This window comes from Ceratina calcarata, unplaced genomic scaffold, assembly GCF_001652005.2.
Source record: "Ceratina calcarata isolate Rehan_Ccalc_2016 unplaced genomic scaffold, ASM165200v1 scaffold478.2, whole genome shotgun sequence".
Classification (NCBI taxonomy): domain Eukaryota; kingdom Metazoa; phylum Arthropoda; class Insecta; order Hymenoptera; family Apidae; genus Ceratina; species Ceratina calcarata.
The window spans coordinates 225666-246389 of record NW_017172008.1 but is presented as its reverse complement, the minus strand read 5'-3'; the positions used below and the strand labels follow the sequence as shown (position 1 = coordinate 246389).

Genomic DNA, 20724 nt, shown 5'->3' with positions numbered 1-20724 from the left:
ATCTACCAGACACGCTCGTAGGTGTTCCATATTTCATAGCTTGTTGCTCTGCATTGTTACGTCACGAAATTGCCACTTCTTACACTTTAAAATGAAAACGGATGTTACCACGGTGATAGAATGGCACAAAGAATGCTACTGCAAGCGTTTAGGATACGCGATATTTTACTGATCTAAAGCTGATGTTAAGCTCGACGATTATTTGGATATACGATCGATGATATATATGTACACGTGTATCAGGTTTATTAAATAACATCTCATGTTCAATATTAAGTATTTATTACATACAAGCATTTATACAATACGAAGTATTTTTAGACATGACTGATGATATTTAGCATTCTCTCTCAGTATTCGTATGTTTAGAAACATTCGTTCGTATGTATTGGGATTATTATTATTATTATTATTATTATTATTATAGTTATTATTATTAATATTATTATAGTTATTATTACGTGTCCTTATAGAGTAGTTTTAGTTAGACCGAATAGAATAGTTTGAATAAATAACGTCGATATTATATAGCGATTGCATCCCTTTGTCTGTCGGAAGCAACACCATACGATTAAAAATAATTCTTGGGGAGTAGTCGAGTTTGCTATACGTACAACTGATACAGATCTCCTCAACGATATCGTGTCTACGCGCTTAAGAAGCTTAGGCAATCAACGACTGTCCTAAGATCGTATTCTGTACAGCAATGTGCTACAATTTTTTTGATAAAAATACGTACTCTTCTTTTTCTGTCTCCTTAGTAAAATATTAGCTCTTTCATAGAATAAAAAATCATGATGCGATATAAAAAAAACGCTGCGCGGTTAAACAGTAAGAGAAAAAAAAATCGGTGACAGGAGTGCAGCGAAAATCAGGGAAATTTCTAATATGAAATGTAGCACGAACATAAAAAGATTAAAAAAAAAAAAAAGACAAGGATATAACAAACAGTACATAATTCGTGATGGTAGATGGTATCTCTTCAGGCATATCGATGATTGTTTTTTTTCATCTTTATTTCTACTACTTGGAAATCAGGAATATTGAATTTATGCTTTATTATTACCCTTCTTATAAACAACCATATAGGTCAAACAGTATTATGCACCTGCGATTGCGCAAGTGGTTTAAACACAAAGCATGCTAATGATATTGATTTTATAATAGTATGCCACAATAATAATAACAAATAACTCATATCTTAGACACCAATTACAATCGTTTGTTCGATAACATTAATTGTTTTTAAATTATCCACTCTATCAGTATACTAGTATGATATCTCTATAATGAATAGCCACCACTATAATGGATAATGTAACATGATCTTATTATCTTGCGTTTGATTTTTCACGAAATGTTAGACAAGACTTTCGACTCTTCGCTAGAATTTCCATTTTCGTAATTATGCTAAGTTCATTACTTTCCCGTGTAACGGTATCTATATCGTATTTTGTAAAACATCATTTACAAACAAACTAATATACTTATCGATCTCTTATACCGTAAAGGTATGCAGTGGCTATTTCACAAAGTAATCGCCGTACTCGTCATCGTCGTCATCACAGCTAGAAAATTTATGTTAGATTCGCGAAAACGTAATAGTAATGAGAAATCTAGTGGATACCTAGAGTACCAATATTGGGTAAGTTTTCTAATAAAAAAAAAGGGAAAAGAATATGATTAAAAAAAAATAGTAAAATTGCTTGACTAGTGAGCGCACGCCCCAAAAAATGTAGTTATGGAAGAAATGTGTGTTTTTTTATACATATCTCTGCAGAAAATCTTACTAGATATGATTATACATAGATTCGTTTTCTATATTCAAATTCTATAGGTAATATTATACTATATTCTTATGTAAGGACAATCATTGGAGCTTATTCTCCTACGTCATTTTGGCAGATTATATGTAGGTTTCGTAAAATATTTCGACCAATTCACAATCTTGTGCTATTTGTTTGTCAAGCCGTTTTACACATTCGTTTACGCATAAAAATTCCATTGTACCTGATAAAATATATTTAAATCGTCAAAATTCATTAAAAATCACGTTCCATACCATATCACGATTAAAATTCGTTTTTCTTCGTACGTTTTTGTGAGACGTTTTACTGTTGCTAAAATAAATTGAATGAAATTGAATACAATAAAATATATATAACGCGCGTCGCCAAATCAGTATGTCAAAAACAGGCCTTATTCCTTTGTAAGGACCTCTAAAAAGATTAGATTATCTAATAGCATACTATAACGGACTGAGTGCCTATTTGCTGTTTGCATAGTATTATTAATTAACATTATATATTATTTTACATTATCTCTCGTGACAACGTTTAAGGACAAGGGTAGTTTGTCTCTGACGTAGTGCCCCCATTTCTTTCTCTACTTTAGATCTCCGTTTCTACACATCGATATAACGCTTATTATTTACATTATCATAAAATGACCTCGCCCTCGAATATCGTTAAATATACCCATTGGATTGTACGGTGTAAAGCAACAATCAGTATATTTCTCAATCCAATCGTTTCTTCCTCCTCTCACCAGAATGTTTTAATACACGCATTATGATAAAAGATCTGTAGGCCAAGAACAATTGCGTTACATATTGTATATCATTGTCGGCTATGCATTATTGTTACGGGTACCGCAACAAGTAAGGCGTGTACGTACCTGGTACTTGACTATTATCTTGTTGCGGTTTGTTGTTCAAGAAAGAATCCTGGAACGGATTTACATTGGCGTTAGCAGCAGCGGGCATGTACGTGTTCGCCATTGGGGTGAAAGGTATAGCTGCTGGGTTTAAGTTCGAGTTTAGGGTGTCCTCATTCGCCAAACTCGATGTCAACTGGAGTATCGGGCCACTACTGCTATTACTGAGAGAGTCGAATTCCGTTAGGTCTAACAGGTTGTTGGTCACGTTGTTTTGTTTGCTATAAAACCAGCGAAAGGAAACATACAAATACCAAATAATAGGCAATCGTAACAACTAAAGATAACTACTTGCGTTAGCAGTCATTATTTTAATCTCTAATAGACGAAGTTATGATTACTAAAAGTTGTTTAACTCGATTATAAGTATATAGAACTCAGAACGCTAGTATTACTAAAATTAATATTTACATTAATCGTTAAATCAATTAACTATATTAATGTTTTAAATATTTTAACACTATTGTCTAAATTTTCTAAAGTATTTTGAATGAAAGACAGAAAATAAAGAATCGACAACTATGTATAGTATGAAATATAATTTTCGTTGAATTTTAAAAAGTTCTTCGAAAAGAAATTTATCCTGAAAACTTGTCTAACACTTCGGTTTTATCCAATATTGCATCAACACTATTTTCGTCACTAAGATTTTAAGAGGCAGCTACTTTACTGTAAAGCAGCTAGAGAAAAAGCACTCGTAGTATGCTTGTGAACTTATGCAAAATTCTATGGCGTAACGTAAATTGTTTAGGAGAAACAATTGACATATAAAACTATCCTTTTTTTTTTAAATAAAATTATAGGTGTGTATGCAATATGTACATTATACGTGATACTACCATACAGCAGGTTTCACAGCTCGAGTTTTGTTCGATCGACATCCGTTTTTCTCATTTCGGATTTCCTGTCGTCTTTAGATCGAATAAATTTGAAAATATACATGCCTCGTTTCGACGCAAGTAAACTTTCCTATAGGATTGATGGAGTGGACAGTGTGAAACATATCTCTGTACAACGAAAGGGTAATTTCGAAAGTATGTGAAGGTTGATAGTACATAGCAAAAGTAGACAGCAAGTTGACACGTACTGCTGGATGATATACAATATTGAACACAAGAAAAGGAACGTACAAAGTAGAGCAAAGAAAAGTATAAGCCACACCATAATATACTGATACAGTTAACTCACAACATGCGCTGGTGGTAATTGATTCGGCAAGTAGGAACGTTAATACGAAACACTGTAATTAAGGCATATACACGACGAACTAATTGGAGGAAAGATAAAGTAGTAGCTCATCAAAGATGATACACTGGGCAAAAGTTACGCTTTTGTAAAATGAGTGAACAAATGAATAACACCGGAAGCGGATCGAATGTATCTTTGATGAGCCAATGTGATAAAATTACAAACAAAATCTTTTGGATGAGTCATTAAATTTTTATGCTATTTATCTTTCTTTACATTATGTACACTGAATTTATTATTGATTGGTTGATATTTAAACGCTGTAGCTCTGTCAGTTAACATTCCTATGCTTTTTAAACGATACATGTTTTATGCATTAACATATTAATTACTAGAAAGAAATCGGTGTACAATACAAGTTAAACCTTTTCATATGTAATTCGTTTAGATGTCTACCTAAAAATATTATATTTTTTTTTAACTAGTAGGCGATTAAATATAAATTATAAAATATATGTAAGTATAATAGACAATACAATATACATTCTCCATACCTTTCGTATTACCGATGATATATCGTAATGTTTCCGTATATAATTTATTGTTAGTTTACTAGTATAATCGTGCGATTAGGTGAACTTTCGATAGCGATAAATAATTGCCATAAAATATGCATTCACATCTGTCAACCGTTGCCCTGACTACTTTTGCAATGTACAACAGATTGGAAAATCGTTTGTATTGTTAATGGTAGTTGTAAGATAACTCCTACCAAGCCTAAATGAAATATTACAAAGCGGAATCCCTCCGACTCGTGAAGAGAAGCTCAATAAATTTTGTTATTTTGAACAATTATGTATAGGTGTATATATAGCGTACATATAGTATTCTCAAACTTAATTTTCCCCTTCATCATACGATTACCACAAAAAACATCTCAAACAACAAAATTCATTTATATACATATTAACGATCAATTCTCAACATACCGCTTTCGTATTTTAGAATAAACATACAGCATTTCAATTTTTATCGTAACTCTCAATTCATGTATTAAGCACGAATACTCTATTCTAAATTTCTTATTTTTGTCTCTTTTTAATTATACCCGTAAAAGCACACATTATGCTTAACGCGTATATTTATTGTGGCACATATTTCAACTTTATCATGTATTCGTTTGAAAAAAGAAGAAAGAATGTTTGCACTCTAGCCATTTCGTTCATCCTATTATGTATTCATTTCCCAGTTGGAAAAGTGGAATGTTATTAAAACGGTAGCAACATGTTACATCATATAGTTAAAAACAGAACAAATAATACCATAGACAGCGATTTGGAAATAGAATAAATTAATACGATCACGACAGGCTGTCATTTATAGTTCACATAGTATGTGCGTATCTATCAATTCAGAGTAAATCTATAAACAACTTTCATTTACATAAATGACTAGAGTATTACCCTGAATCACTCAAAACACAGATTATTTTACGTTCACGTTAAACCACTTTTCAAGTATGTATGAAGAATCTGCAGTTGTTCGCGTATACACTCGTGGCATTGTAATGTTAAGTAGTCTGATTTAAAGTTTTGATTGATTTCTTGTTGTTTCGTGTAACTGCGACGCACATCTCTAGCCTGTTTATTATAATTTATACGACGAACACGTTCGCACAATTATGAACGGCACTATAAATCAGTCGATATTTTTACGTATACAATGGCTAGTATTGTGCAGGTATTTTATATAATAATAGTTACATCGTTAGCGATAATTTTGCTTCCAAAAGAAACTATGATTGCATTTAATAGATATATATTACGCAACATCGCGTATATAATATATATATATGTATATATATTTATATATCTTATTCACACAAAATTCTAGATAAAATATGCATTTGGTAGAAATAACTTTGCTATTTAGAAATTCTTACGAGTGTCGGATTAAAAAAATGGTTTCGTTCATGAAAAAATATCTCTTATTCTATGCGCCTCGAAAAAAGAACGGAAAGAATGAATAATTTTAAAAAAAGAGGAATCTTATGAATCTCCCTGTAACGTGGGTGTGTACATGTGTAAGGAGCTTCAGCAGTATTCAGTAACGCTAGTTTGACGTAAGCCTTGCGCGGGCATTCATAATAATATTTATTGTCGAATTAATCTAAAAGAGAAATGAACTCACAATTCTTTGAGATGCTCTTCGATGTTATCTTTCAGGTTTTACTTTTGTTACTAATAGGAAATCCAGTTATAGCTTGGATTTTTGTCTTTCATTTTGTTATGGCGATCGGTAGGTGTAATTTATGCAATTCTTATATGTTAATGGAAATACTTGGTTACAAATCTGTAACGTTGATGTTTTATATACTTACACGGTGGCATTATCCAGTGTAATCGATTGACTGTTGATACCGTTTCCGTGATTCGTATGATGACCGTTCAGTTCTTCCACATTACCCTGATTATTATCCAACACTATTTTACTTTCGTTAATGCCATTACTATGCGTGCCGTTGTGCACGATATCCGTAGTAGTATTGTTTTCCGTATGATGAGCTCGCTGTTCTCCGCTAATGAACTGTTGAGTCGCTTCGGATATTAGACTGGCCGTCATAACATCTTCGGTTTTGCTTGGTGCCATTTTATTTTCATCGTTCGGACTGTCTTCTTTCAATTTATCGCCATCGCCGCCTTCACCCTGCGCACAAATTATACATACAATACTGTATAAATCATTTTCATCGATATACAGTATTTATAATCGGTAAATCTATGTAGTTACCTTCGTAGGTGTGTTGCTCTGATTTTTTCCCCGAGTTCTGAGCATAATCGCTTCAACGCGTTTACGTCTAGCAAGTCTCTCCTCCTCTTCCCTTTTAAGACGTTCCGCCATTTCAATCCGTTGTCTATGTAACAAGAAAATTTTATCGCTTGGCAACTTAATAATATGTTCGGTCTATTAAAAATTCTTAATATCAAAATATATGACTAACCTTTCTGCTTCTTCCCTCGCCTTACGCTCAGCCTCTTCCTTCTCCTGTTTCTGGCGAGCTTCCTCTTCTCTTCTTCTTCTGTCCTCCTCCTCGCGACGTTTCGCTTCCTCGATCGCAAGTCTCAATCTCTCTTCTTCGGCTTGTTTAGCCTCGTTAGCCAAACGTATCGTCTCTTCTTCCAAACGGCGTTGCTCTTCTTCTTCGGCACGCAATCTCTCTGCTTCCAAACGGGCTTCCTCCTCCTGTAAAAAGATCCCATTCTAAGTCGTCTTCTTTACGTGAACAATGAAATCTTTTCTATGAGAAAAGTTATGTAAAAACCGCACCTGTCGCTGGCGTTCAAGTTCAGCTTCCCGTTCAGCTTGTTCCCTGGCTAATCTTCTACGCTCAGCTATAGCTGCCTTAGCCTCTTCCTCCGTGGTGATCCGGATTTTCGCTATCATCGACGCTAGAAAGAAAGACCGTCCGTCAATCCTCTCTATTAATATCTCAATACCTCAAAGGCTACTGCTTACCTGACATATCGACCGGTTCCTCCGTATTGTTCTCGGACTTGGTTTCAGCTTCTTTCTTTGCAGTCTTCGGAGTTTCTTGGGACCGCACAGCCGACTGGATTTCCTGATTCGAATTGGTCTCGTCCTTCGTTTGTTTGGACACCGAATTGGGCTGCTCGATCGGTTTCTTCAGTTCTTCACTAATGCGATCCGCGGCGATTACCTCCTGCTGTAACGACAATAGCAAACCGGTCATTCGTCTGCGAGCGTGCGCATCTGATTTCATTAAACGCGAGAAATGAATTACTTGTGTTTTCTCGGTGCCCTGATCCTTTTTCTCTTCCTGTTTGTCATCCGATTTTGTATCCTCCTTCGCTTCGTTCTTTATTATCTCACTGGTGCTGCCGCGAATCAAGGGCGCGTTCTCCGCGCCAGGACTCTGCAACGGAGTCGCCTTCGGAGTTATCCGCGGCGAAGCCTTCGCGCTTTTCACCAACTTCTCCATCGGTTTCTTCACGTCCGATGCTTTCGGCGTAGACGGTTTCTTTGGAGTGCTGTGGACCTTTGGCAGTGGCGGTTTCGAATCCTTCGACGACTTCGTGTCGCTCAAGAGATCTGATTAATTCGCAACTCGTTACTTTCATTGAAATTTATTAATTCGATACGCGCGGTATTTAAATGTGCAATTCAAATAAAAATTGAAGAAAACAAAAATAATACGTGAACTAAAACGAACTGGATACATAAATATAAGAAACGAATACATAAACTTATATAGTCAAAGGAAATATTGAAGGGATTTCAACAAAGACGCAAACTAAGCGTTCTGGCATCAGCGAACTCGATTCTCCGTTTCGTGTACCGCGTATCTCTTTCTAATAAGAAAAGAATAATAAGGCATGCTCACTGTGTCGTTCTGTGACCGAAACACCGGTACCGGCAATAGAAGCAGGTCGCGGTCGACGCGTGGTAGCTGTACGGGGACGTAAATTGACGTTACTGCTGCCCACGCTGCTGGCGCTTTGCTGGCTCATGGAGCTGTGCGGTCGTGATGGGCTGTTCGGTGTCACCTCCCCGCTGCGGATGCCTACGCGTACCCACCCAATTTAAACATCTCTTCATTGTTCTTTTTTTTTTTTAAATAAATTGTTGTTTGTCGTCGCGCGTTAAAACGTTTTAAACGAAGCCGTGATATGTGCAGCAGTCGCATCATTTGCGTCTGCCGCTCCATTTCAGTGGCTCTTTTATAAATGTCATGTTTCTAACAAGTGATGTCGATTAACTCAATAATAAATATGGTTCGACAAACTAATCGTGTTTTCTCATTCGTTTATTGGTTGATCACTGGGTTTTGTATTCATTGAAGTAGACGTAGATGTGTTTGTTGAGAGTTACAATTAGCGAAATTAAAAGAGATAACAAGCACCGCCACCAAAAAATATTATTCGATCGTGTTCGCATGTGAGATGTAATGTACATCGATAATAACTTAGAATAAAAGGCGGAAAGTAAAAATAAGAAAGTTAGAAAGTAACGAGGGAAAATCATAAGACCTCGTAACACAGCACAAAGGACAAATCAAAGAACGAAAATGAAGTGTATTGCACACTAAATACGATTACGCATTGTCCACACAACTATCATCGTGCTCAGAACGTGTGTGTGTGTGTGTGTGTGTACAATATATATATGTATCATATAAAAAGAAAAAATTGTGTGGCTTACCAGAGAACGTTAGAGCGTACCTTCACCCTTGGGTACCGAAAAGCCGGTGAGATCTGAGACCATTTCCTTAGCGGGAGCGTTTTGTTAATCAATTCGGATTGCACAGTAATCGAAAGAATTTCATGCGATGGCGTTTTATTGAATCGTAGAAGGAAATACAACCGACGGTTAAAAATTGCATGTTGAAACGTGCAGCGTGAAGCGCTTTGAAGATTGTTAGTTCTCCGTTTCGATACCGGGAAGCATTCAAGCGTGAGGCTTTCTATATACCGGCTCGCGCGCGCGCGCGGAAACGCACGAAGAGAACAACCGCGATAATAGAAGGATTTTCTGTCTTATTGATTCACAATGGCTCCTCACTACGTCCGTATGCATGCACATGTGCACCCAACTCATGTTGCACAGAACGACGAGAATGCAAAGTATCCATGTAGTTATTATACGAACGCTTAGAACGTTTATTCGAAAGTATTCATATCACGAGATGAGTTAACGAAAATTAGTATGAAGCGTATCGTACACGGTACGAATAGTATTATTACAGAGACAACGGCATCGATCACAGATGAGAGACGTCGTCATTGTCAAAGCTTGATGAAGACACGCTGCATTATTTACATAATTCGTCTTGATTCTTGCGGGATAGACTGGGAGAGGCGTGTGTGCGATAAACGAGTAGCAGGCTTTCGCGTACTTGAGTTGAGTGCACAAGAACGATCTTACCTTGCTGCTGTTGGTTCTGATGCTCGCGGGCTTTGCGACGCAGTCTCTCGGCCCTGGTCGGTCTCGGCGCCGGGACCGCGCCCGGCAACGTACCCATGCTACGAGAGTTATCTGAGCGTTTTAGGCTCTTGCCTCCGGACGCAGCTAAATGTGACATGCTGCGACTCATGCTAGAAGCGCTCAGAGGCTGGCTCTGCTGTTCCGTCAGCGTGCTAAGTTCTGTCGGACGTTTCCTAGGCTGCGCCAGCTGGTCCAGCCTGGACATGGAGTAAGTCCTACCTGGCGAACGTGCGAAGGCCTTCGCGCTGGAACTCCGGCCGGAGGACGGTGGCCCGTCACGCGGCGATGGTATCGTCGGCATCAGGTCGGTACGTCTCCTGTTCACCCGCAGATAGACCGAGCTCGGCGTTCCTGGTGTTCCGTCACTCTCTTCACCTGCAATCGATGTTTTTTCCCCTTAAAGAGCGAAGCGCGGAGCAGCCGTCACCGATAATTGCGCGCTATACAAATCTTAACGTGTGTAACAAGGAGCAGGTCATCCGAACATTGCAACACAAAAAAGGTCGTTCCAATTTGCACAGAAAGGCGACGGGCAACTTCGTGCTGAGAGAGAGAAAGCAACAGATCTTTATACAGCTGTTGAGCTGCCCATCGCCGGCATAAATCGAGTACGTGTGTATGTTTCTGCATGTTTCTCTCACAAGAGGAGACCACGGTCGACGGATGAGGGATTTTCATGAAACTTGCAGCACTAAAGTTTAATTTGGCAAAGCAGTACAGTGCAATTCTCAAAATTTGCCGAGAAAATTACATTTGAAAATTGCTTTACTCTGTTACAAGCGGTTTGCGACGTTTGAGAGTTTCCGTAGGTCGTAGGACGTACGTTCGGCAACGGAACCAGTGCTATAGTCTTTAAGACAGGGTATAGAGAAAAGACTGTAAAAGCAGGGACCTTAGGGGCCTACGTTTGACACCGAATCGGCAGGTTGACTACCTGCTTCGGGGATTCTTTCGCTTTTTCCTATACACTGTAATAAAGACTATAACACTGGTTCTGCTGCTGAACGTAGTCCTACGATCGTATTACCGTTAACAGATCGAGTCTCCTCCACGTTAATATTTTTTTCATTCTATTTTATGTACATAGTTTTTCCAAATGCGTGTAAAATTTATGCAATATGCACCAATGAAAGTTGTTTTTATGTGTTAAACTGAAAATGCATGTTGAAGATATTATAATAAATGACAATAAAAACAATTTTAACCTACGCTCATTACCAAAATGTACATTAAAATTCTTTTTACTTTGACGCATCAAAATTATAATAAAATCCAACAGTATCGATGTTAGATCGAGCATTGAAAAAACAAGATGTAGAGTTATTACTCGTTTTGAATTTTGTCCCCTAAGGGGAAACTAACACATGCACATAGTAGAACATGTGCGTTCTCTCCGTTTACATTTGTCGTAATCGTTGAGTTGAATCTGGGATGAACGAGCTTACCTGGAAACTTCGGCTGATGAAGGCACATTTTTCGATATTAAGAGATACTTCCTTTTTACGAAAATTGAGAATTTTTACACTGAGCGATGTTACTCGTGGCACCGTCGAAACACAACTGCGAATTTTCCGGTTCCCTCTCCCTGACACTTTCCCATTTCCTTTGTTTAAAGACGGTGATAGACAAAGAGGGTTACGATTTGTCCAGGTAGGTAGGCTCGTTCATCCCAGGTAAACGTTCTCGGAAAAACTTGAGAATCGCACTGTACTACTTTGCCAAATTAAACTTCAGTGCTGTAAGTTTCATGAAAATCCCTCACCTTTCGACCGTTATCTCCCCTTGTCAGATAGAATCACAAATTACATTCGAGCGTTCATTTGGAAGGTAAAAATGAATACCGAACAAGCATCGTTCATTTGTAATTCTATCCTTTTAACTGGTCGTTGTTCTCCATGCTGTGGTTCTGTACTGTGAGAAGCGACAGAAAGTACGTGTGCACGAACAGCTCGGAACGTCATTCGCTACCAGAAGCGAGATTTTCAGCAACGACGCTGTTAAAACAATGCACGTACTGATAGATTATGGTAAAAGGATATTACGATAATTATGGAACAATACGAAACTGGGAACGTGTACGAACGACGTTATGAAAGCGGTGTAAACGGAAACTACATGCGAACCGATAAAAACTCTGTGCATGCATAATGTGATATAGAGTAGAGAAGAATGTCTCCTGTCACAGCATTCACGTCAACTCATCGACTTGTCTAGATACATATCGCGTGAAATAAATTGAAAAAGCCTGTTGCGAGGTACATAAGCACTCCAACAGAATTTCGTAAATCGTGATATACTGTTAACCGAACAATCGTATTTATCTTGATCAGCGATTAAATTGAAATTTCATTTGAATAATATATAACACATGTGGTGATGTTCATGAATGATATGAGTGTATGAGAAGGCAAATGTCACGAAAATGCTAGGTAGGAAAATGCTGTCTCGTTTTAAATTGGACTATTGAGGCACCTCAGCTTCTCGATCGATATATTAATCTCTAATTCTGCATTGAATCAAGTAAGACTAATAACAAGTGGAAGGAACGTATCAAATTAACTTTCTAAAGTAATAACACGTAGGCATCTAACATCGTTAGTAATTAGCCCCAATCAAAATGTATGTAGACGTTAGTATAAAACTTACGACAGCGTTAGGATGCATATGACTAATAACTAATGGTACACGTCGTGCAACACCGACTCTGATTAGAACATTCGCATGATTAATGCGATATCTCAAGCTGTATAATTGTGCAAATGGTTCGATAAAGCAAACGTATTGGTCGGTGTTCCACAATCTTGCAGATAGTGTACAGGTACGATTTCACGTGACATGCTAGTAAAATCCCGATGTGCTAAATGAACGAGAGACAAGGATAATACAATTTTGTCGATAGCTGATCGTGGGACAATAGAACAATCTTCCCATTGCAGACGTTTCTTTTTGCTTTTCGACTTGAGGACTCACCACTGGCAGCCCGTTGAATCATCGGACGCCTAGTGTCGCTATCAGACTTATCATCGATGGCAAAGATGTCAGTTGTAGGAGGCAGAGAGAGGCTGGCTCTCTTATGTTTGGCGGGGGTTAAGGGAGGATCAGGGCTAGAATTCCAATTGAACACCTCGTACATGGACGAGGACATTCTCATATCTGCAAACAAACCATTCAACGCTCCAGCATTAGCCACTTTCCAATTCAAGTTCCCTCTTCTTTTTGGCATTTTTTTTTTTTTTTTTTTTTCATGATGGACGTGGGTGGAGTTGAAACGACAGATAAACAAAGGGCCGGGTGGGAAAAAATTAGCACGAGTTAGATTATAGTGCGTAGTAACAGATACTTCGAAATATTACGATACACTTTGCCTGACAGAGCCGCCACCAATAAGTACAGTGATAAACAGAGCAGATGCAAAGGGATTTTAATTACCGAACGGAAGGAGATCTATCTCTATCTTGTCAAAGTTACAATTCTCTAGTGAAATTACATTTACTCAGGCATGTATGTATTATATGTACGTAGTATATACTCGCTACGAGTTAGCTCTCTCTTTCTATGTACTCTCGACACTTGTACTTGGTAATAACGTGTCACGGATTAGAGAGAAGTTGGCGGGCGAAGATGAGGTGCTTCTCGTGTGTGTACATGAGGAGAAATAATGTTGGCAAAAGAAGAATGATATAATAGCAAAATAAGGAAATTATAATCGTCAATGAATATCATTGAAATCGATGGTTCTGACTAAAATAAATATATAACGCGAAAAGAGTTATATAGATAAAGTCTGTAAAAAAAAGGACACATTACGCGCACGTCATTTCTTTCCAACATCAATGGAGAATATATCTCTCATGCTACACGACGTATCTGTCTTCTTCAATCGACAATAATGAAGATATCGTGTATGGTTAATTATGATCGTGTGTTGGTGATCGATGTGTAGTGTTCAGCAGTCATTTAACATCAATTTAAAACAATTGCTCAAAGTATGACGAATCGCAACTTTAACTCGACTTTGAAACGATCGTTCTTGTTCGGAATAATTATTTCTGCGACCGCGAACGATCGGAAGTGACAACTGAAAAATTAGCGTCAAGCAACGAGCGCAAAATTGCACAGAATGTATAGTTCGCATTTTTGCGTAATCGTTCTGGAACGTAGAGTGCTTCCATGCGTTGCGCACACTGCGAGCGCATCATCGATTGCGCAACTATGCAACTAGAAGCGCTGTGTGGAGAAGAGCGCAGTGAGAAAAGAAGCTACCTCCGCTGTTCTCAGCGAGAGTTTCGGATGCGATAATGGAATAAAAATATTTTCACACCAACAACACGATATTCACTATCAAGATTTTCTTATACACGAGCTCTCGCAATTATAGTCACGACCGTGTGTCTTTCCTGAATCAAATACGACAGAGGTTGATATCGTTCATTCGTAATCTTATATCAAATCTATTTTAATCGATTTTATCAACGTCGATCGTGCATTGCAGTTTCATAACATAGAATTCGACACTTATAACAATATATTCTGATAAAATCATTCTCTTAATTCGCAAGTCCACTAACCTTCGCCTGGTTTCCGGTCGAGTCCACCAGCGGACGTGGCTCGTTTCTTGCTACCATCTAACTCTCTCTCGGAGGATCTCCTGGTCAACGTCTGGGCGGCCGAGAACATCATCACGTTGGTGGTGGAGGTTGCCCTACGCGTTCCCCAGAAAGTGGAACCGCCGGTGTCAGCTGGCTCCAACATCCGCGGGGTTGAACTTCCGAACGCGAACACGATGTGCGACCTCTCGTTCTTCTTCTTCGCCTCGATGCGCGCCTCTCTCTCCTGGTTCTTCCGGAGGATCGCCTCTCTTCTCTCTCGTTCCGCCTCGCATATCAATCGTTTCCTTTCCTCGACTTGGTTTCGTCTGGAAGAGAGCACGTAACGAAACGCTTTTTAAGTAGGCGTCTCCCGAGGAGCGAGCACGTTCGCGAAAACGTACTAGAAAGTAACGTACTCTCGGGACTTAATAGGCCGCTCTATTCTTTTTTTAGACACGGAAAGCGCTTCTGTTGGGGGAGGACGGGGTGAACTTTATGCAGGTGTCACGGTAATTTCCCCGGCTTCTCTGCGGCCCGAAAGAGTTTAACCCGGTATCATATTAACCAGGTCAACTTATAACCTCGTAGAGAGCACGTAATCTCGTGAAGAGCATTTAAACACATCGATGTGGTTCCGTGTCGCTTTAAATTTCGCGTAACGTATGTTGGAAAAAAGCGGCCACTCGAGACATGCTATCGTTAATAACGAGGTCTTAAATAACCCAATTTCAAAGGCCCGACTCTTCTCTTTGCACAACTCGAAATTCTATACCGTCGATTCATTTAATCCGCATTAAGCAAACGGCAGAGTTGCCGGATAAATTTCTCTTATCACAAGGGTCGATTCTTGGACAATATGAAATTGGCAAACCTGTCGTTGTCACGCGACCTGAGTTCGTCGATGCGTCTTCGTCGTTCTTCTTCCCGTTGCTCCCGGAAACGTTGCGCGGCTAGTGCCTGCTGTCTCAGCTCTTCCAACTTCCGCTGCCGCTCCTCGTTCTGTCTCTCACGGACGAGCTTCGCCCTGTCCACGTCTTTCGCGTTTCCCGTCGACTCCCGTCCTGGGAACAAGCGCGAGTGATCGATTACTTTCACTCGTTATACGAGCCACGCTCGGAGCAGTTAATGATTTTCCGGCTAGGTTCCCGATGACAAAGGGCTCGAAACTTTTTAACGAATTCGCGGGTTCCCCCAAACGAATGAACGAAGAAATATCTTCCCTTTTATATACAAAATCGATCCGGAAATCGAGTTTCACTACTACCCGGCGCGATCTGATAACGTCCTAAGCATCTTTCGTGAGTTACGCTCGAGGGGGAGAAACCGGTGGTAAAAGGAAGCTAGTCTCGACAAGGCACTGCCCTTGAAAACGTGATACCTTCGTTCTCGCTAGGATGATCACCGTCGAGGGAGTCCTCGTCGTAGAGGCTTTGCCGGCGCTTCACATCTGTCGAGAAGAAAGCGAGAATATGTGCGTACGCACGTGAAATTCGGAACATATTACGGGCAGATTTACACACGCGTAAAATCGCGGCACACTGCAGACATGCGACACACCACAAGTACATAAGGCGACTCTCTAAAGCGGCTGTATCCTGACATTAACAAATAAAAAAAAAAATACATGCTTCATGCACTTATTGTCAGACGCCTATGATATATAAAAGGTCAAAATTCTGCGTTACTTTCCCTTCGGCGAAAAAAGGAGCTGACCTTTCGCTTTCCGAGAAAATTCCGGAGTGGCGCAAACGAAATTAATGAAATACAATTACGAAAGAAAGTTCAGGAACCGTGACCTCCCTAGCAGAATTTCCCATCCTAAAAGATTCGATTACCATGAGGCAGATAATAAATTTTTATGAGTCGACCCGAGCGTTCGTATTTCTTTTTTTCTCTCCCTCGCAGAGCGCAGCTGTTTTATCAGTTGGCAAGGAAATGGCGAGGTCGGCCGTGAGAAATAAATTCAACCCTCTTCTTCGTCTCTCGCGTTCCGTTCCCTGGGAAGTCGAGACACCGCGATATCAACGTGTTTCTTTCGCTCGGCTAACACGATTATTAAAAATGGGACGCGGTGAGGGATGTGTTCCCCTTCTGGCCTGGAGAAACACCCGATTTCCTGCCCTCGCGCTCGTGTTTATAAATCCAATCATAAAACGAAGTTAATATTCCTTTTCCTTCTTCACGTCTTGAAATACTCGAAACATTTTTATTTCTCACAACTCATTATCTTCCATATTCATTTACGTCGAAGATCGTTAAACGAGCTTCGCTGTCTTCTACGTCAGTTAATTTAAAACGATTATTAAAATGGGTATTAGAGAGGCAAACACGCAACATGATTGATTACAGGCACCACGCGTACGCGCGTGCCCTCAATACGAAACTGGAAATGGGAACCCAACCAGCTGATGAATGTGGTCATTTCCAATTTCGATGTCGGATTACTATTAATACGCACTCGTCGCAGGCTGACGTTAAACTTCGTGCAAACACCGGAACGAGTTTGGCAAAGCACACCGTCAACCCGTTATTTACCAAGCTGATTATTACCTGACGAATCGGTCGATGCCTCGTCACCTCCGATTTGGGCGAACCAGTGCATCGTTTGCTCTGCGGAAGACAAATTCCATGTTCGTTCCTATAGGAATTCTTTGTGCAAACAGACCCCCGCTCCCCATTCGTTCCCATTGATTGTCACGCGTTTCTGATTGCTGTATTTATACAATTTCTGTACGCGTGGCATCACAGAATAATCGAAAATAATTTGCCCTGTCACTCTCGCATTTCAGTGTAACACAAAAGATACGCGTATGTAATTAACAATTTAAGGGAGGACAGCTTGTTTAAAGATTCTTATGACAATAGCGAATTGCAATCGCGATCCGCTTCACGGCAAGTACACATAATAGTTAATTGGAAACATTCCCGTGTTTTCAATTCGCTTTCAATCGGCGTTTGGGAAGACGGGCTCTGATTGAATACCAACACTTCCGCCGGCTGATTGCAAATATCGTCGGACGCGGAGCGAAAAAGCGCAGCGAGCATCACACCATCCCCTCGGCGTCGGGCATAATTGATAATTGGAAAACGAACCGCGGTAAATGGGCGACGTGCTTGAAACGGATAATTACGGAAGCCAAAGCGCGTTCTTTTCGTCAAGTGATAGCAACGCGATAAAGCGGATTGTAGAATGGGAGCTCGCGTTACCGCGCGATCTATTATTTCATCGGAAGTCGTTCCAACCCGTCGCATTCTGCTTCCCCCGTGTACAACGGAGTCGTATTATCAAGACTGGTTCATCGGTAAGCTCTATTCTTTCACGATGTTATTAATGGCCGATTCCGTATCGATGTAACGTGATCGGAGGCGAAAGAGAATCGGAAGATGAATTTTCGACGGGAGCAACCACGTAAAATGGTATTACATCCGATTATTGATTACACCGGGATCCCTTTGTATCCTGATTAATTGCAGTTCGTGTGGCTTACTTTCGCGACCTCTCTTCGCGCCGCTTAAAAAAACGATGCGCAGAAAGGGATTAAAAAAAAAGGAACGTGATCTACAAAAAAGATTGCAGTTGGTTCATTTCCATCGAACCAATGGAGGAAGACCGCTGCCTACCTGCCAATGTTGTTTCCGGCTGCTGATTGCAAATGTCAGAGGAGAGTAAAGGTGTGGGAGCGAAAGAAAAGAGACAGAGACAGAGAGAGAGAGAGAGAGAGAGGCTGGCTGGTGGACCGCCTCGTGGCAACCGGTGATGTTAATTGGACGTTTCATTAGCAATGCGGATGCAGAATCGAACGAGAAGAAGGGAGACGACGCTCGAGCGAGAGACGTCACTGCGAGAGAGACAGGAAAAAATCCGGGGAACGCAGGAGTGAAGCCAGAAGGGGAAACAGGGTGAAAGCGTTTCGACGTTATACGGATATACAGTTCCGTCGAACGTGGGCATGCAAAAGGAGAAGGGTCGTCAGCGGGACGTGCGTCAGCAAATTAGGATAAAAAAAAATGAAAGAGGGAGAGAGAGAGAGAGAGAGAGGGAGTGAAGTAGCACCTACGCTTAAATGTACACCGTGTAATTAATATCAACGCTCCACTTCGCACGGAAAATATAGAGGGCGCGATATCGATTGCGCGTTATGTGAATCAGTACCATTCGCGGCATGATTCTGATAGAAATTCGAAGAACTCGTTGGATATTCGCTGCGTATAAATGAGAATAAATGGGAACGCGGCCCCCTTCAAGGTGATTATACGGGGAGAAAGAGGGAAGGAAAAATTGCGAGGAGAAAAAAACTTTCGACGATGATTTTAAATTACGGCGGTCTCGAGTCACAATGGGTCCCGCTTCTCGCGGAAGCGGTCGAAAAAGCGTCGAGAGGCCCTCGGCAGTAGGTAGGTACACACACGTCGTCGTCGGCTGTGTTAATCTTCTGTCGCCTGCAAGTCAGTCGGAAAACAATGGAAAATCCAGCTTTTTCATCCCCGGGCTCCGCGTCGGAATTGAAATTTCTCCGCGAAGAAACCTAATTGTCGCAAACGAGAGTTTCGCGGATAGTTTCCAGCTATTCCGAGCCGTCTCTTCCCTCTTATCTCCACGGCTACGTTCCGCCGCGGATCCTCTGGATTTCATCGGATATTCGCAGCCGTTCAACGAGCTCCCTTAATCTACGATTGCAAATTTATTACTCGATCGAGAGACCGTCTTTCTCTTTGTCGAGCATGGCCGTTTCGTTACCTTATCGACGATTCTCGAAGTCTGTTGAAACTTCGATGAGACGTTGGAGGAGTTGCCTCTTCCCGATTCTCTCGCGTCATCACCGGAAGAAATTAAAACCTCTTATCGATTCTTAACGATCGTCGAACGCTGCCCTCGTAAAAATACGAACGTTCGAAAGTAGGTCGGACGTAAAATATTCTCGAATGGGATCGATGCGGACAAAAAAAAAATACAACCCTCTCGAACGACCTGTATAATTCGCTTTAATTTCAAATATGCAATCGAGAAGACCGAAGATAAATCTCAAAGGATAGAACCGTAAGCAGTCAATTGGAAGCATGCGCTAGTTTCTTAGATAAAAAGGAAGCGACAAAGAACGCATTGCCAATTGAGCGTCCGCGTGCCAGACTATTGTTGCTACCGATAGGAACGTCTGGATCGCAACGTTACAGAAGAGTCTAACACAGCCTGAAACAACGTGGAGTCTGCATCCTTGTACTTGCAAAGAGTAGAGAATTCATGCATGTACACAGAGGGCTTTCCCAGTTCCATTCTTTTCCTCCTTTGCCTAGACATTTCCTTTCTTCCCGAATGTCAGTTGAACTATTTTCACTAAAATTATTCGCAGCACAATAGTCGACTTACTCGAAGAAGAACGTGAATCTCAAGCACGGTCGATAGGTCGAAATACTTCTGTTTGAAAAATTACTTTTGACTTTAGAATTGTTACAATATTTTCGAAGATTGTAATACGGTCAGAAAAACCCTCTGTGCCAGCTTGTTCCTATTCCAGTTGTTGTCAAGGTCGCAGAAGCATCTCGCGGGCCGCAACGTTGAAAAATCTGTCAGTAGATACAGTCAAGGGACTCTGTTAATCTTTCACCGTTAGAAAGTGGGTCGGAAAACAATAGGAATCTGTTCTTCCCATCCACCTTGGCGCGCACCATTCTTACTATTTTTCTGTCCTCGCGGCACTTCTCGAGTCCCGACTTCTCCACTTCAACCAACCCCCTTCCGCCATCCTTGCTCCTTCACCCGCTTTAGCACCCTCCTGACTCATCGGTACAATATTCACGGCTACTTCTCTTCGAGTAATGCATAATACCAAGCGGCGGCCATCCACTTTCTCGTACAGACGGAAACGATAGAACCTTATTATCGGCCGCATGAACGATCATCAGTCTACGTAAGTCCTACATTACGTTTGATCCTTATTCAGCATTTCAATACATGCCTACTCAATTCCGTGATCTAAATATTCATTCCACTCGAGTATCATTTAAAGATGTATTGGCTATACAGTAAATCCCAAAAGTTTATGCACCTTAGAAAAACGAATTTCCTATAATTAAAAAGAAATCAGACGTCGGAAGAACAATGCTAATAATAAATAGCTACGTGCTGAAAAGTATAGAAGAAAATATCCAATTAAGTATTGACCCTGACGAAAATTTTTTTTTTTTCAAAATTGCGAAAAATGCTTTAAATAAAAGTTGTTTTCCTTATAAC

The 20724-nt window shown here is 40.3% G+C and overlaps 1 protein-coding gene across 23 annotated transcripts in view; it reads right to left on the bottom strand.

Annotated features, from left to right (window-relative positions):
• Positions 1 to 265: 265 nt before the first annotated feature.
• Positions 266 to 20724, bottom strand: part of LOC108627547 (MAP7 domain-containing protein 2) — a 138929-nt gene continuing 118470 nt past the window's right edge. For 7 of the 23 annotated variants that reach the window (XM_026815668.1, XM_026815669.1, XM_026815671.1 and 4 more), the window contains 15 exons: positions 17046 to 17105; positions 15874 to 15942; positions 15367 to 15556; positions 14475 to 14821; positions 12877 to 13059; positions 9847 to 10281; positions 8306 to 8485; positions 7706 to 8013; positions 7420 to 7627; positions 7231 to 7352; positions 6905 to 7146; positions 6694 to 6817; positions 6284 to 6609; positions 2677 to 2936; positions 266 to 2582 (listed from right to left, as the gene is read on the bottom strand). In XM_026815668.1, the coding sequence (XP_026671469.1) occupies positions 2569 to 2582; positions 2677 to 2936; positions 6284 to 6609; positions 6694 to 6817; positions 6905 to 7146; positions 7231 to 7352; positions 7420 to 7627; positions 7706 to 8013; positions 8306 to 8485; positions 9847 to 10281; positions 12877 to 13059; positions 14475 to 14821; positions 15367 to 15556; positions 15874 to 15942; positions 17046 to 17105 (3068 nt within the window). In that variant the 3' untranslated portion in view covers positions 266 to 2568. The remainder of the gene's footprint in view (positions 2583 to 2676; positions 2937 to 6283; positions 6610 to 6693; positions 6818 to 6904; positions 7147 to 7230; positions 7353 to 7419; positions 7628 to 7705; positions 8014 to 8305; positions 8486 to 9846; positions 10282 to 12876; positions 13060 to 14474; positions 14822 to 15366; positions 15557 to 15873; positions 15943 to 17045; positions 17106 to 20724) is intronic. The other 16 variants (XM_026815674.1, XM_026815662.1, XM_026815665.1 and 13 more) reach the window with 8 other exon arrangements.